Source organism: Prinia subflava, unplaced genomic scaffold, assembly GCF_021018805.1.
Source record: "Prinia subflava isolate CZ2003 ecotype Zambia unplaced genomic scaffold, Cam_Psub_1.2 scaffold_47_NEW, whole genome shotgun sequence".
NCBI lineage: Eukaryota > Metazoa > Chordata > Aves > Passeriformes > Cisticolidae > Prinia > Prinia subflava.
The window spans coordinates 342,528-359,886 of NW_026961001.1; the positions used below are offsets into that span (position 1 = coordinate 342,528).

General features: G+C 50.6%; 2 protein-coding genes across 3 annotated transcripts; one reads left to right on the plus strand and one right to left on the minus strand.

The window, feature by feature from the left end:
• LOC134565368 (uncharacterized) lies at positions 1–6,913 on the minus strand. Its single transcript, XM_063424902.1, has 2 exons — positions 6,082–6,913; positions 1–5,564 (listed from the first exon to the last, which is right to left on the minus strand). The coding sequence occupies exons 1-2, from the start codon at positions 6,094–6,096 to the stop codon at positions 3,864–3,866; spliced, it is 1,716 nt and encodes a 571-aa protein (XP_063280972.1). The 5' UTR covers positions 6,097–6,913; the 3' UTR covers positions 1–3,863.
• A 2,696-nt stretch (positions 6,914–9,609) lies between these two features.
• Positions 9,610–17,070, plus strand: LOC134565365 (zinc finger protein 501-like). 2 transcript variants are annotated; one of them, XM_063424895.1, is made up of 2 exons: positions 9,610–10,546; positions 15,466–17,070. In XM_063424895.1, exons 1-2 carry the CDS (start codon positions 10,232–10,234, stop codon positions 16,903–16,905), a joined length of 1,755 nt encoding a protein of 584 aa, XP_063280965.1. In that variant the 5' UTR covers positions 9,610–10,231; the 3' UTR covers positions 16,906–17,070. The 2 variants fall into 2 exon arrangements, with proteins under 2 accessions (XP_063280965.1, XP_063280966.1); XM_063424896.1 differs by lacking the exon at positions 9,610–10,546 and adding an exon at positions 14,577–14,673.
• The last annotated feature ends 289 nt before the right edge of the window (positions 17,071–17,359 follow it).

The window sequence follows — 17,359 nt, forward strand, 5'->3', positions numbered from 1 at the left end:
TTTGAAATTGTTACAAGTTTAATCAGGGATAAAAAAGGGACAATACCCAGTGCTGGGGTGTTTTAAAACAATGTTCTCTGTGCACTGCTCCATTGCTGGGGCACACACGTATTCATGAGTTTGGACATCATTCAAACATTCTTGTGAGTGTTTGATGTTCCAGGAGCTCTTTTGATTGGCTTCTTCAGACTTGTCTGCAGGATATCCTGTACATCACATCCTTGTATTTTATTTCTTCCCCTGGTCCCACCCTGTTGTTCCACACTGTCTGGTAAATTAATAAATTCTTCTCTGGCACTCTGGTTTCTGTCACTGTTTTCACACTGCCAGCAGATGTGGGGAACGACAGAATTGTTCTACAACGTTCCCTGAGTCAGTTAAAATATAAAAGTTAGTTATAGTATTTATAATATAAAATTTATAATAGTTACAATATAAAAGTTTGTTATAAGAGTTATAAAACCATTTTGGCATTGCACAGTCTTTATTTTAATATTTTGCTAAGGCCTATGATATAATATTGATTATACAATAACATATTGGTATACAATCTACTAATATAAATTACAATAAATAATTTATATTATTAGATTATAGTAATATTATAACCTAATTATAAATATTTTTAGATTATAATATTATCATATTAAGGATTATAAATATATAATCTAATATTTATTTATTTAGGTATCATTTATGTTTGCTATACGGTGCACACACAAACTGATAGATTGTCATACCAAAAAGCTGCTGAAAGGAATTGTAAATTATACTGTATCAAAATCACTGTGATCAATACCAATGTGCAAAAGCTGATATGTGAATGCAAAAGCCAATATTGTATTGTCATTTCTATTGTCATTTCTATTGTCATTTATAACCTGGGTCTGCTGCCTCTCCTGCAAGGCACAGAGGCGGGTCATTCACCCTCCGCCCCTGAATCCCTGAGTGTCCCCAATGATGTCACCAAAAGAATTCCCATCAGGATTTGGGACAGTTTCGATGAAAATTCCCCAAATTTGTCTCAAACACCGAGCAGGGAGGGAGGAGCGGCCAAGTGACCCCAGTGATGTCCCCAGTGGCGTCACCGCCCCGATGACGGGACCTTGCTGTGCCCGCAGCAGCCTCGGGATGTCCTCGGTGGCTCTTTGGCACCGCGCGCCCACCGGGGCCCTCACGGGTCAAGTTTTCGGGGCGTCCTCATTGAAGGCTGTGGTGATGGGGAGCTGTAAAAGCAAAGTCCTTGGCTGCATGGCTAAATCAGCCTCATGGATGAGGAGGGTGTCACAGTCCGAGCCAGCAAAGTCCCCATGTCCCCAGCAGAGGCGGTGGCATCTTACCAGCACAGTGTGCAGGAACCTTCTGACATAAAGTCTCTGATACAGTCTCACACGTGGCCAGCGTGTAATGAGCCCATGAAGATGGATCAAGCCTGAGGGTTGGCCTGAAACTTCCCAGAGTGGCTGAATAATATTTGCCAGACGGCTCTTCACAAGTGTGTTTTCTAAAGCAAAGGTTTCAATAAAAGATAAAATAACAAATAATACAGAAACAAAAGCCAAGCACAGGTGTCAGAGAAGCCTCTGACCCCTGGCTAAGACACCTTAAAGAGCACATGAGCAGCTCTGAGCTCATGCTTAAGTACAGGATGACTAAGCGGGGACAATTTGCCAACAGAAGCAGCCACAGGTCCTGAGAAACATTGCCAAACCCAACCAGTGCCCCTGTGCTGGCACTGGGCCAGTGCACAGGCAAAGGGCACAGAAGTTTCTAGTTTGGCTTCCCTTTATGATCTAACGTAAACCAAAACTTCTTTCCTTAAATAGAATAGTTTCCTTGGGTGTGGAAATGCATTCCCACAAGTTTCTAAGTCCCAAGCAAAAGCAGCGACAGCAGCAGTGACAGAGCACCTGCAGTCTGTGTTCTGTGAGTCTTACCAGTATATTTATATTTATATTTATATTTATATTTATATTTATATTTATATTTATATTTATATTTATATTTATATTTATATTTATATTTATATTTATATTCACACTTTCTTATCAGTAGCAGCTGCAGAAGCAACAACAACTGTGGCATTTGTGATCGATCCTCCCTCAGCCTGCTAGCATGCTCAAAGCAGTGCATTGTAATTCTATTTTTGGCAATCAGGTAGAAACAGGACTCCAGTATTGCCTTGTTGGGCCTATCCTAAGCTAAGATTGATGTGCGACAATATTTGTCCCTTCTTACAGAAATTCTACACCTGAAGCTCTGTCTATTCTATCTAGGAATGTTTAGCAAGGCTACATTGTTTTTGTTATGACTAGAATTTAACTAACTTTGCAAAAGGCAATGTTACCTGACCTTTAAACTAGGTCTTTTTCTTGCTAACTGATTCAGTCTCTTATTTCCTAAGGCCCTTAAAATCCTCTATTTATTGAAAACTAAACTTGCATTTCTACCTCATGTCTGTGTGGATTTATCTACTTTAGTTTCTCTGAAGGTTCTAATTCAGTCCTCACATTTCTGGGCACTCCTGGGTCTGTGTGGATTTGGCCCAGGGGGACTTGTACTCTGACAAATGCATTTTGCAAGTGCTCTGAATTTTGCAAAGCCCAACCAAGGTCATCTTTTTTCACAGGTAAATTCATAATCACAAAATCTTGACCTGCCACAGTTAGCAATCTTGTTCTGGCTGTAATTATGATTTGAGCTGTCATTTCCATGGTTGTAAAAATTGTTTTTGGAAACCTATAAGCAAGAAAATCCCACTGTAGGATTAACAAAGAATCTTTCTCAGAAGTGTCCCAGTGAAAATTGAGAACATAAAGTTGCATTTTTTCTCCTAACACTGCAAGAAAAGAAAGCTTTTCTGGGGCACAATGGTGTGCTTGTCTTTTTTGAAGAGCTTCCGTGACTTTTTCAAGGGCTTTTTGAGAGCCAGGTGCTAAGGTTCTAGGAGATTTGATGTCACAGTCTCCTCTCAATAGCTTAAAAAGTGGGGCAAGTTCATCATTTGTAATTCCTAAAACAAATCTGACCCAACTGACCTCTTCTAAATGCTGTTGTAAATCTTGCAAGGTGTTCACCCTGTTTCGGAGCTGTATTTTCTGTGGTTTGATTGTTTGTTCTGTCATCCTCCATCCTAAGTATTTCCAGGGTAGGATTTCTTGTATTTTTGACGCAGAATTTCTCATCCAGCATTCTGAACTTCAGTGATGACGCTGTCTCAGTCCTGTTCCATTTCTTTTTGAGTTGGCTCTGCAACAAGCAAATCGTCCATGTAATGTAAAATCCTTTTTCTGTGGGTGTTTTTGTCGGGCGGGGGACAAATGAAATATTGAAAAATTCTGGGACAACTTTTCATCTCTTGCTGCAAAACCATCCAGTGGTACCTTTGCAATGGTTCTCCTCTACTGATGGCTGGAACCAAAGGGAAAGGCAAATCGAGGAGCATCCTCTGGATGCAGTGGAATGTTGAAAAAACAATTTTTAAGTGGATGACAGCAAGAGGCCATTCTCTTGGAATCACTGAAGGACAAGGAAGTCCAGGTTGTACATGCGTCATGTCCTCTATCACTTCTCTGATTTTCCTCAAGCAATCTCCAGGAATCAGAGAAGATTTTCTTGTGAATGACAAAAACTGGGGAATTCCAGGTGCTATTTTTGTGTTTGGTGTGGCCTGTTTGTAGTTGTTCACTCACTAATTTTTTGAGTTGCTCATTATTTTTTTCCTCTTCAGGAGGCCACAGATCTATCCAAATGGGCTGATTGGATTTCCATGACAACTTAGTAATGATAACCTAATAATGATAATAATGATTGTTTAATAATGATAACTTGATAATGAGTGGCGGGCATTGCTGTGGTTTCCATCAAGAATCCAATTCCATCTTTGCTCTCCACTGGGACATCACGTCTCTCCCCCATAGTGTGATGGGCTTCTTCACCACATAGGGACGGGTGGTCGCTGTCTTTCCCTCGGGACCTGTGACAGTAATCATGGATTCACTTTGGATACTCCGTATACCTCCTCCAATCCCTGTGAGAGCACAGGCAGGTGGCACCAGATTCCAATCGCTCGGCCAAAACTCATAAGGAATTATAGTGACATCTGACCCTGTGTCCAGCTTGCCTGTAATGTGAACTGTTTCACCACGGTGTGTCAGACTGCACCTCTGCTCTGGCAGTTCATAGGTGATATGTTTTATCCAACGGACATGAGGGTTAGAGCTCTCAAAAGACATTTCTGGATGTACAGCTCGCTTATTTGTATTCATTGACAATGCAATGGCAATAGCTATTGGTGTTTTGGGTTGAATTTCCACAGGAGCCTTGTAAGCAAGAGCTAAAACCCTCAGCTCTTCATTACAATTTGCTGAAACCACAGCTGGAAGAACCGAAAGTCCAAGAGTTTTATTACTGTCCTTGCCTATAATTAGAAAGTCTTGTCTTTGGTGTGAAATACCAGTAACTCCTATGGGAATGCATTCATGGCAGGAGTTATTTAAAAAACGTATCAATTCGGAGGTTGCCAGTTCACATCGTGTCCCTGGGGGTAATAAGTCGGGGTCTCTTAGGAGCTGGCTGGCGATGTCACAAACTGCTCCTGGCTTGGGTTTTCCCCAGGTCCCTTCAGGATGTTCAGGTGTTCCTGGGATTGAGCTGCCATTCTTGGTGTCCCCACATGATGGTGCCGTGGAACTCAGAGTGTCCTCACTGGCTTTTTGGCAGTGCTTGGCCACCGAGCAGCCACCGGTGCTGCCATAGGGACTCGAGAGGAGGAAGTCGATTTCCCGAAGTGTCCCCAGCAGGTGACCCTTGGCCAGGCGGCCGCTGGCCTCACACAGCCGCTCAGCCTCGGCCACTGCAGTCTCCAATCTCGTGGGGACATTGGGGGACGCCTCCTCTGTCCCCTTCAGGATAAACTCGATGTAACCGAGACAGTCTTGTAGCACCATGGGCAGCATGGAGGCTTCCATACACGCGGCCTCCAAGCGCTTCAGCAGCCCCAGGGCCGCCTCTGCCTTCTGTCCGCTCCTGGTGGCTGCTCCCGCCTGGCCGGTGGCCACCATGGCCTCCTCTGTGGCCTTGGTGGCCACTGCCAAGGCCAGGGCCACTGGCCGCTGCCCAGCTGTGGCGTCCAGATTGTCCCCAGTTGTCCCCCAGCCGGCAGTCCCATCCTGCGGGTCCCTGGCCAGGCCGCTGGTGGTGGCCTCGGCAGTGGCCTCATCGGTGGCTGCGATCTTCCAGGTGGTGCGGAGCTCCATGGCCTTCCAGGACAGCCGTTCCCAGCTTTCCCTGAGCCCATCCACTGACTCCCGCCAGGCATTCTCTGCAGCTATCACTTCAGCCCAGGTGGCCCCTGGGGTGGCCCCGAGGGTGGCCGCGGCCCTGCCCAGGGAGGCAACATTGCCATGGTGCTCCAGGGTGTCCCGGAGGTGCCACGTGAATTTCCTCAGTTTGTCGTGCAGGTATTGTGGGTACAAGAGAGGCCACACACTCCTGGATGGTGGGCTCAGGGTGGCTGCCAGCTCGCCCAGGGTGGCCACCACGGCTACCACAGCCTCCAGCACCTGGGGAGGGAACAGGGGAGGTGGAGGGGACCTCATGGCACTTGTGGTTTCCTGGACTGGCCCCTGTGCCCTCCCAGGGTCCCTTCTGTCCTCTCCCTGGAGACCTCAGCTGTCCTCTCTGTCCCTTTGTCACCTCCTCTGCCACCCTCTTGCCACTGCCTGTTGTCCCTGCTGCCAACTTCCTCATAATCTCTGCTCTCCCTCCTGTCCCCTCCTGCCACGCCCCACTGTCCCCCCCATGCCACCCTCGGGCTCCTTGCCCCCTCTACCACCCCCTACCTCCTCCTGCTGTCCTCCCGGCACCTTCCTCATCCCCCGTCCCCCCCCTCTGCCACCCCTTGCTGTCACCCTGCCACCGTCCCGCTGTTTCCCCCCCCGCCCGCCATCCTCGGTCCCCTCCACCCCTCTGTCACCTTCCCCCTTCCTCCCACGCCTTCCTGTCCCCTTTGCGACCCCCTGTCCCGTCCTGCCACTCCTCGTGTCCCTCCCGTCTCCTCCCACGCCGGGATTTTTGCACCTTGCCACTCTCCATGACCGCTGGGGTCACTCTGGGACCCTGTGGGGACAGTGTGGGGACACTCCGGGACACTCCGGGGAGCGAACAGCAGCGCACAGCCGGTGACACTCCGCACACCCGCGAAGGGCGGCCCCTAAGATGACGCCGCTGGTGAAGGGGGAGGGGCCATGTACGTCACAATGTCGCCCCTTCCTCGAGTGTCCCCAGTGTCCCCTGAGGGTCCCCAACAAGGCCTGTGGAAAATGAGGTTTATTTTCTCGGTAAAATTTAAAAGGTTTAATAAAAAGATAAAAGGAGGCAGATAAAGCAAAGGTTTATCTTTGAACAGATGTATCCTGGGCATTCAGCCAAGAGCGCTCGCACTGGTTTCAGACACATTTTTAAAAAACTTTTTTTTTATTACATGAGCTTGTTGAATATTTATTGACAACTATGTGTATTTATTTTTTTTATAAACTCATTTTTAACTATTATTTTAGGAACTGTTTAGTGTGGCTATTCTTTGGGTTTGCTTTTATTAGAGCACGCGTGATTTTTGGCTGTGTTTTAAGGTTGTTCTTTTTATTACTTCTACTTGGGGCTTTGGTTTATACTTTTTTTAGGTGGTGGATGCTGATAATTGGCATATCAGTAGTGGGCTCTTCATTATATGTTCAGTGGAGGTTATTTTAATTAAACAGTTCAATTACAAGCATAACTATATATTAGCTATTCTATTATTCTGTCAAAGCAAAAAACTTGAAACTATATCTTTGCAGCAGAGTTAAGATTATATACATAGCACTTATTTTAACACTATATATATATAGCATTTATTTGAAAATTATATACATAGCATTAGTTTGAACATATTATATATAGCATTTATTTGAACATTATATATACAGCATTTATTTTCATATTTGTGAGAAGCCAACTTTATAATGCGTAATTATAACAGGGTCCAAGTGCCCCCAATGATCTGGGGACACTGGGGACACTCTGGGGTCCTGCTGGGGACACTGTGGGTACATTGGGGACACCATGGTGACCCAAAAGGTGACAGAAGACATCAGGGTGGCCCCAGTGTCCCCGAGGGAAGGACACAGAGGTGTCCCCAAGGTCCCCCCAGCGTGTTCCCGTGCCCTGGCACTGACATTGCCACCCCCATTTGGGGGGGTTTGAGGGATCCCAGGTGGGGGTTGGGGGGTCCCAGGTGGGGTTTTTTGGAGGATGGGGGGGTCTCACATGAAGTTTTGGGGATCCTGAGGGGGCTTTGGGGGGCCCTGGGAGGGTTTCAGGAGGGGCTGGGAGGGTTTTGGGAGGTTCTATGTGAGGTTTGAGAATTCAGGTGAGGTTTTGGTGGGTTTTGGGGGGTCCTGAGGAGATTTTGGGGGTCCCAGGTGGGGTTTGAGGGGTCACAGGTCAGGTTTGGGGTGTGCCAGGTGAGTATCCCCAAGAATTTGGGGTTTCCCAGGTGAGAATTCCCAAGGATTTGGGGGTCCCAGGTGTCCAGGTGAGGATTTGGGGTTTCCCAGATGTCCCAGTTGAGAATTCCAAAGGATTTGGGGTTTCCCAGCTACCCAGGTGAGGATTTGGGGTTACCCAGGTGAGAATTCCCAAGGATTTGGGGTTTCCCAGTTGTCCCAGGTGAGATTTTGGGGGGTTCCACCTGAATCTCCCCAGGAATTTGGGGGCTCACACCCCCCATTTCCTCCTCCCCACCCCTCTGAACACCACAGTCTCCAGAACTTTCCACTTCCCTTTTCCCCCTGGCTGCACCCACAGCCCTGGGGGTTCCCAAACTCCCCCAAATCCCCCCCAAAATGCCCCAAATCCCCTCGGGTGCCCGCTGGGGGTGACCCCGGGGGGATCCTCCCCCAAGGGGATGAACTTGCCCTGCTGGGGCCTCAGAGACCCTTTTGGGGCCAAGTTTAACCCCTCGTTGCCTGGATGGATTGCCCAGGGCTCCACCAGGACCCTGATTTATCCCTTCATCCTTTCAGGACTCCATTTATCCTCTCAGGATCCCATTTATCCTTCCAGGACCCATTTTACCCCCTCAGGACCCATTTAACTGCTCAGGACCCCATTTACCCCTCAGGGTCCCATTTCCCCTGACAGGACCTCACTGACCCCCTCAGGGCCCCGATTTCCCCTGCCAGGACCCGGATTTACCCCATTTATCCTTCCAGGACGCATTTAACCCCTCAGGATTCCATTTATCCTTCCAGGACCCCACTCAACTCCCCAGGGCCCTCATTTATCCTTCCAGGATGCATTTTACCTCCTCAGGACCCCATTTAACTCCTCAGTACCCCATTTATCCTTCCAGGACCTCACTCACTCCTTTCAGGACCATGTTTATGGTGCCATAACATCCAAACCCTGATTTACCCCCAAGGGGCAGAATTTGTCCTGCCAGGACCTCATGGACCCTTTGGGGACCCTGATTGATCCCCCAGGGCTCCCTTTCCCCTGCCAGGACACCACTGACCCCCTCAGGGCCCATTCACCTGACCCAAGGCTCTGATTTACCCAGCTAGGACCCTGATCTGGAATTGGGTTTTTGGGATTGTTTTGGGGGATGCAGCAGCATTTGGGGTCTGGGATTTAGGATTGTTTGGGGATCCAGGAGTGGAGACCTTTGGGGACTGGATTTGGGGCACCCAGCAACATTTGGGATCTGGGGTTTTTTGGGATCCAGGATCTGGGATTTGAGAGCATTTGGGATCATTTCGTGGGATTCACCAGGATTTGGGATCATTCAGGATCCTGGATTTGGGGTCATTTTGGGATTGTTTGGGCCACCAGCTTGTCCCCAGCTCTCCCTGACCCAGCAGTCTTCTCCCTCAGGTCTCCGGCCCAGCCCGGACGGTGGTGGTGGCCTCGTCCTCACAGGGATCACAGAGCTTGATGGGCTCCTCACCCAGCCAGGGCCAGCTCCCCACAAAGTTGTCACCTGTGTTCTGCTGGGCTCTGGCCATGGCTGTCACATCGGGCACGAGCGCAGGTGGCCTCGGGGTGGCCTCGAGGGCAGCCGGGACCTGTCCCAGGTAGGTGACACCGCAGTGGTCCAGGGTGTCCCAGAGGGTCCAGGTGAATCTCCTCAGGACTGTGTGTGGGGACCTTGGGGACACAAACAGCCACACGCTCCTGCGTGGCGCGGTCATGGCGGCCACCAGCTCATACAGGGTGGCCTCCATGGTCACCAGCGCCTCCAGCAGCTGAGGAGGGGACAGGGGAGATGCCAGGGACCTGGTGGCACTTCTGGCCTCCTGAGGTGGCCCCTGTGACCTCCCGGGGTTCCCTTTGTCCTCTCCCTGGAGTGCTCAGCTGTACCCTCTGTCCCTTTGTCATCTCCTTTTCCCCGCTGTTAACCCCTGTCATCCGCCACTGTCCCCTCAGCCACCCTCGGTCCCCTCCACCCCTCTGTCACCTCCTCCCTTCCTTCCAGGCCACCCTGTCCCCTTTGGGATACCCTGTCCCTTTCTGCCGACCCCCTGTCCCCCCTGTCCCCTCTCCCACCACGTGCCGGGATTGCCGCACCTCTGGAGGCTCCGTGGCCGCTGGGGACACTCCGGATGGGGGGACACGCCCGGGTGACACTCGAGGAACAGGCGGGTCCGGGTGCGGCCCCTCAACCCCCGCCGGTCCGGCCCCCGCGCCCGCCGCTGTCACCGCCGGGGTCACAGCAAGGGGGGACAGGGACAGGGACAGGGCTGCTCCCCCTGCCCCGTTCCATCCCGGCTGGCGGAGCCCTGCAGCTGCCCTGGGGGCCCTGGGGCTGCCCCGGGGGCTGCGCCCCGAGCCGGGGCCCCTTCCCAGCGCTCCCAGTCTGCCCATCCAGCCTGGAGCAGCAGCGAGGGCTTCAGCCGGGACGGCAGAGAGGCGCTGCTGGGGGCCCGCCTCACTTGGGTTTGGTTTGTTCTTCCCAACTCCGGGGAAAAACGACTTGGGGAGTTTTCTGCCACAAATCTCCCCCCGGCTCCACTCACCCGAAGGAGCTTGGGCGTTTTCCCTTTTTGGGGGAAATCAAAGCCATGCACGGATGCTCCAAATTAGGGCTAGGAGAACTGATGGCTTTGCTCGGAGCCGGTAGCAGCCAACACGCAGCGCTGGGAAAGGCGGGCCGGGAGGTGCGGAGAACTTTGTTGGTGTTTGCAGCTCGATGCCGCCTCGGGCCCGGGCCCGTGCCAGGGCTGTTCCTCATCTCCGCCTTTCCCCTCACACAGCCCGGGGGGCGCTGAGAGCGCGGGCCGAGGCTGGGCCGTGTGCAGAGCCCGGGGCTGGCTGTGTGCGATTGGCTGATTGTGGCGTCAGTCGTGGTTGTGCGGCGCTGATTGGGCAGAGCGGGGAGCAGGCCGGGGCCGGGCCCGCCCCCCGAGAGGCGCCATGGGCGGAGCGCGTGTGCGGGCCCGGGAGCGGCGGCAGCGGCCGGAGCCCGGTGAGGCGGCGGCGGAGCTCGGAGGCGGCCCCAGCGCAGGTGGGAGCCGCGCTGGCTTCTGGCGGGGCTGGGCCATGGCTGCGGGCGGAGGGGGCGGCAGGGAGCTGTGGCGGCTTCCTTGTGCCGTGTGGGCGCCGTGTTGGCCGTGGCCTGAGGGCGCTGCGGGAGCGGCTGCCCGCGCTCTCCTTCCCGCCGGGGCCTGGGCTGGAGCCGGGCCCGGAGCGGCGCTGGCTCGTCCCGGTTCGTGTGGGTAGGACGGAGGTGGCTGCGCTGTGGCCGGGAGTGGGCGGGAAAATTCCCGTCGCCAGAGGTTTGTGTGGCCAAAGGAGACGGAGGAGTCCTGTCAAAGTGACTTTATTGCTGAACAAAGGGAGAGGCCATGCGGCATTTGCCATGGGGTCTCTGCAATTGTTGGAGTACGCAGCCTCCTTTTGATCCGAATTTTCCCTTCTGCATCTCCCTCTCCCTTTGCCCAGTGGCGAAGGTCCTTGGAAAGTTCAGACTTCTCGATCCTCCTCCTGCATGTGCTCGTTAATCTGCACCCCCCTTTTGTCTAACATCTGATATTCATGGCTCTGTTCAGTCTATGTTCTTCTTCTCCATGTTCAGGAATTGAGCAGGACCTTGTCTGAGTAGCAGTCCGTGTCAATTAGTAACATTTTCTGAAACTGATGCTTTCTCCCGTTCCTTCCTTATCTCCCAGTCCCTGGCCCTGTCTCCAAGCAGATTCCCTCACTGACTCTGTTTTTGTTCCCTGAGTTCTCTTTGTTTTTGGGATTGTTCTCGGTGCCCTCATTCCGTGTCCTTTTGTAGGCGTTGGTGGCTCAGGAGGCCTGGCTGCCACCTGCATCCCCTTGCTCAGCTGCTGAATGAGCTGCACTCAGCAAGGTGTGGTGCATGGTCAGAAGATGAGAGTTGCTGCAGCACAGGAGAGGAGAAAGAGCCTTTGTTGAAGCCCTGGTGTGCCAGGGAACCACGGAACCACGTCCCATTGCCATCCTTTCCATGTTTGGACCGGAACATGAGCTGCTTTCTTATTTCCTTTGTGATCTGTGTCAGCACTTTTCAGTTGTCATCTCCTTGCCAACAGCATCTTGAGTCATTGAATTTTCCACACTGTCCCCCTTCTCCTTCTGCTAATCGAGAATGTGATCCCATCCCATGGTGAAATGTGTTCCTCGTTTGAGTGGATTGTTTGGCCAGACGCAGGAGCTGGATGTGTGTGTGTGGTTCTTATTTCCAGGCCCTCTTGTAATCTAATGATGCCATTGAAATGAGAAATGGGTTCTCTGGCTCCTGATGTGAATTTGTTGGGGTTCCCAGGGGCTGCTCCATGGTGTTGTAGGATTTGTTGTGGTGGCCGTTCATCTTTTCCCCATTTTTGGTTGCTCCCTCCAGCCAGAGCTGCATCAATTGATCTCTTTTCTCTAATTACATCATCACATCCTTGGATTCCCAAGTGATTTCTCTGAGCTTGTGGTAGCACAAACAGCCCAGTGGTGCAATGCTCCCTGTGTGCCACAGACAGTGGCAGCACATGTTGGAGTGGGGAGAGGGATGATTCCCCCCAGTTCTTGGAGTGGAGTTTTCCCAACATTCTCCATTTGCAGTTTCCCTTTGCAGCTGCCCCAGTTTCTGTTGCAGGGTCAGATCTCCTCAGTGCGGGCTGTGCCTTTGGCTGTGCCAATTGCATCAGTGCCAGCAGGCAGAGCTTGGGGTGAGGGGCAGAGGGAATGAGCCCAAATCCTCTGGCAGGCAAGGAGAGCCTGGTGCATTGTGCACCCTTTTCCCCAGCAGTGTTAATTTGCAATTCTAAAGCTGCTGTCCTGGCGGCCTGGAAGGAAGTTTCTCTTCCAGAGCAGCCATCGAATGACTCACATTCGATTCGAATTCGATTCGAATGACCCCCACAATCTGCTTTATTTTTTCTTTCTTTTTTTTTTTCCCAACAATATTCTATGAACTGTTAATGTGTTAAAGGGTCACCTTTAAAGCTCTTCTAGTTTTGCAAAATGCAACGTAAAGGTGAACATCAAGAAACCCATACAAAAATGTTGCCGTCACTTAGAGCCCCAAGCACAAAGATACACAGAAACATTGAAAAGCAATCAAGATTTTTCTACTTCTTGTCCTGGGACTAAAAATTGATTCTCACACCACTGGTCCAAACTGAACTCACAATATAAAAGTAGGATTATTGCAATAAGATATTGAAATGATATTATATTTTCACTGAAACTGTGGAATAAACAAAAACCCTCTAACAATATCTTTAGTGTTAGACAGTCAAGGCATTACTTGATTCTGGCCAGGATATGCAACAGAAATCATTTCATCCACACATAGCCCAGGTGTGCAGAGAAAATGATTCCATGACACGTGAGTGTTACTGGATTTTTCCTTAAATTCAACAGTCTAAACTCACAGAAATCCATTGGTTTGATGTTCATTGCTTCCAAGTTCTGAAGTTCTCAGTATTTGGTTTCCTGTTGGCCCCGGATTTCTTTACCTCTGCTGTTAATTAGGTCCTGCACTCCTGGGTTTCCTTCTCAGCCTTTTCCAGCCCAGGTGTCTGCAGCTATTCCCGGGGCAGTGTCTGGGGTGGATGTTGGTTGGTGTTTGCTGATGGTGGTTGATGTTTTCTTGATGGTCGTTATCTCTGTGGGTATCTTTTGGGCTCTTCCCAGTCTGTTGAGATGTTAAACTCATCTCTGGTGAGTGGTGTAAAACATCCCTAGGAAAAAATGTTTAAAATTCCTTTGTCCAAGGCAAAGGCAAACCAAGCCTGAGTAGACATAAGATTTTTTTTTTAAATTTAAGTTTGTATATTTTCCAACAGTCTGATCCCACCCAGCCCAGTGTATGATACTGATTGAGCCCCAGAGTGGAATTGTCCCGTTGTCTTCCCCAGCCCTGTGGCAGTGCAGGCACAGCAAGCACTGAAGCTGCAGCAGTGGCAGCAAGGATTGTCCCCAGTGGCAGGAGGTGCCCAAGGAGGGTGCCCAGGCAGAGCATTCCAGCAGAGGATGTGTGGGCAGGCCCAGGGGCTTCCCCCGCTGTGGAGCCCTGGCTGCTGCTCCCTTGCCTTCAGTGCGGGCTCAGTCCCGGCCTGTTGAACGTTCACACACAATTCCAATTCCTTTTGTGAGTCTGGGAGAGCCATGGCTGGGCCAACAATCATTTTGGTTTTTCATTTTCTCAAGTTTTGTTCTCTTTCTCATGTCTGTACCATAACGTTGAGGCTGTCTGGTGTTCAAATGTCATACAATGTTCTGGACATTGTTGAGAGAATTGAACATTGAACAGAGTTCAATCCATGTCCTGTAGTTGAAAAGAGCTCAATCCATGTCCTGTAATTCCTATTAATCCGCAGAATTGTCACAGCTCCTTTTTAGTCCTGAGTAATTGTTGAGCTGTTCATGGGTTTAGGGTCTTAAAAGGCCAAGATCGTTTTCCTGGTTATTACGAAGTTATATATGTATAGTTTTATTACATAAATACATCAGTCTCAAAGGCAAGAGTTCTGAGCATGTGGTTTTACTAAAAATCATAAAGCCTAAAGTCCCAGTGGGGTGTAACAGCAAATTGACAGAGTGCCGACCACAGGGGAAAAACAAACTGACAAAGGGTCCCAGCCACAGGGGAAAGACAGATGGACAAGGGGTCCCAGCCATGAGGAAAGACAGATGGACAAGGGGTCCTGGCCACAGGGAGGGGCAGATTCCCAGCCCAGAGCCCCGTTCAGCCCAGAGTCCCGTTCCCCAGCAGCGCTCCCTGCAGCTGCAGCAGAAACAGCAAAGCCGCTGCCGCAGCAGCAGCAGCAGCCACAGCTGCACCCCCCAAGCAGCAGCAGCAGAGAGGCAGAAGCAGCCCCCAAGCGATGCAAGACCTGACAAAGTCCTGACAGCGGCTCCTGGCCACGGCTCCCTGGCAAAGCCCCGTTCTCTCTTGTTGTAGATGGCAGGAGGATGGATCGATCATCAGAGAACTGATGAGTCGATACCATTGCCCAAACCCAGGGGATTTTTATCCATAAACCATAAATGCATGTTCATATCCCTATCTATAGGTTGGCCAATCAACTAAGAACACAATTCCAGAACATTCTCGCTACACTAATCTGAACCTAAGTTTGAAAATACATAAAACTACTAAAAACTACGAAGGTTGGTATCAATCCTTATACAGAAACCTACGCACATAGCATATCTGTTAACATAAAAAGCTCTATGCTATAGCATATCTATTGAAGGGTCTATCCCTTTCATGTAAAAATTGTACTTGCTCTATTGAGTACTGTGAGCAATGTTCTTAAATGTTTTTGTTATGTCTAAAGCTAAACTACCAGCCCTTAGGGCTCTGGGCTCTGTCCTAGTTATATTCTTAAAGCACTTAGACTCTGCTTATTTAAATACTAAAATCTAAACTTTACTTCATATTTACGTGGCTTAATATATTTTAATTTCTCCGAAGGCTTTAATTCAATCCCTACAGCTTTCTCTCTCTCTGGGGAACTCAGGGGGCATGCACTCCATCAAGTAGGGACACAGGAGGAGGATCAGGAAGAGGAGGCACCACAAGGTTCCACCTCTCCCTGGATCTGCAGCCTCCCCCCAGCCCCAGGAGCGTTTTCTCCCCACATGCAGCGGGTGACTGGCGAGGGGGATCCACGATTGTCATGGGGGTGAATCTTGGGGTTTCTGAGCTTTATCGGGCTAAATGTTGGTGCTTTGGTTTTTTGAGGGGGCTGAATCTTTATATTATAGAAGAGGTTTTGGCTGTCTTGATCTTTGGGGAGTTTTTGATCTGTGTCTTGATGTTTGAAGGACTTTTGGGCTGAATCTTGGTGTTGTGGAGGTTCTTCCAGACACAAGGTGCCAATGACTTCCTGAGATGAACCTGTGCAAGGAGGAACCCCCAGCCTAAGGTGCTCTCCTCTTGTTTTCTTCCCAAACCAGGATTTTTCATTCCCAAGGAGTGTCCTGATGGAGGAGGAGGAAAAGCCCCAGAGATCCCGCCCGAGGAGGGGCTGCAAACCCAGCGCAGGGAGCTGCAAGGAGGAAAGACCCCCCCTGTGCCAGGAGGGCGGCCGGAGATGCAGGCGGAGCTCAGAGCTGGGGGAGAAGCCTGATGGAGGGGAGAAGGCTCACAAGTGCTTGGAATGTGGGAAGGCTTTCAGCTACAGCTGCCACCTGATCCGGCACCAGGTGATCCACACTGGGGAACGGCCCTATGAGTGTGGGGAGTGTGGGAAGAGCTTCAACCTCAGCTCCAGCCTGGTCCAACACAAGAGGATCCACACTGGGGAACGGCCTTTTGCATGTGGGGAATGTGGGAAGAGGTTCAGCCAGAGCTCCAGCCTGAATCAACACCAGAGGATCCACACTGGGGAAAAGCCTTATGAGTGTGGGGAGTGTGGAAAGAGCTTCAGGCTGAAGGGCAGTCTGATAGAACACCAAGTTATCCACACTGGAGAACAGCCTTATGAGTGTGGGGAGTGTGGGAAGAGCTTCAGCCACAGCTCCAGTCTGATCCGGCACCAGAGGATCCACACTGGGCAACGGCCCTTTAAGTGTGGGGAATGCAGGATGAGCTTCAGCCAGAACTCCAGCCTGATTCAACACCAGAGGATCCACACTGGGGAAAAGCCATACAAATGTGGGGAATGTGGGAAGAGCTTCAGCCAGAGGGGCGGTCTTATGAAACATGAGGTGATCCACACCGGGAAACGACCCTATGAGTGTGAGGAGTGTGGGATGAGCTTCAGGCAGAAAGGCGCTCTTACACAACACCAGAGGATCCACACTGGTGGAAAGCCCTATGAATGTGTGGAATGTGGGAAGAGCTTCAGCCAGAGCTCTGGCCTGAGGAAACACCAGAGGATTCACACTGGTGAAAAGCCCTTTGAGTGTGGGGAATGTGGGAAGAGCTTCATCCAGAGATATCAGCTGAGGGAACACCAAAGGATCCACACTGGGGAGAAGCCCTACAAGTGTGGGGAATGTGGAAAGAGCTTTAGAGAAAGCTCAGCCCTGATCCGGCACCAGGTGATGCACACTGGGGAAGGGCTCTACACCTGCTTGGAATGTGGGAAGAGCTTTGGATGGAGCTCTGACCTGAGAAAGCATCAGCGCACCCACACTGGGGAGAGGCCCTACGAGTGTACTGAATGTGGGAAGAGGTTTGTAAGGAGCTCTGATTGCCTCGTACATCAGCGATGTCATACGGAGGAGAGGCCCTTCCGCTGCCTTGACTGTGGGAAGGGCTTCAAGCTCAACTCACACCTCACTGTCCACCATCGCATCCACACCGGGGAGAGGCCCTACAAGTGTCCCCAGTGTGGGAAGAGCTTTTCCAGTAGCTCAGCCGTGACCAAACACCAACGGAGGCACCACTAAGGGAAGCCCCGTGAGTGCTCCAATATCGTTAGGTTTTGGGACAGTGAAATAATGATCTGAGACTCAGAGCCTTCATTGCAGAGCATATAGCGAAAGTTTATTAGAAACACATTCTTTTTATGCAGTGCTTTGGTACAATAAATGTGATTGGTCATTTAGAGCCTACATCTCTTTGTAAATCTCTTTGCCATTAAACAAGTTAGGAAAACACCACTTGCTAACGGTTTTTCACCTCCTAAGGATTGTTTGGATTTCTCCCCAAGAATTCTGAGGTTGGAATGAGAGAGTTGCTCACTTGTCTTTCCCACAGACTCTAGTTAGTGCCTGAAGCCTGAAATTTTGACCACTCAGACCACCGGTCAGTTCCCACACCCTGAGTGCAGGAAGAGCTTCATGTGCTGCTCCAGCTCCATCCCCCGTGGGATGATGGGCATTGGATTATCCCCAGTGACCC

Excerpts from the sequence above, each read along its gene's own strand:
- LOC134565365 (XM_063424895.1), top strand. The coding sequence starts at position 10,232 with ATGCCGCCTCGGGCCCGGGCCCGTGCCAGGGCTGTTCCTCATCTCCGC. Across the intron at positions 10,547-15,465 it reads CGGAGGCGGCCCCAGCGCAG|GATTTTTCATTCCCAAGGAG; the intron begins GTGGGAGCCGCG and ends TTCCCAAACCAG.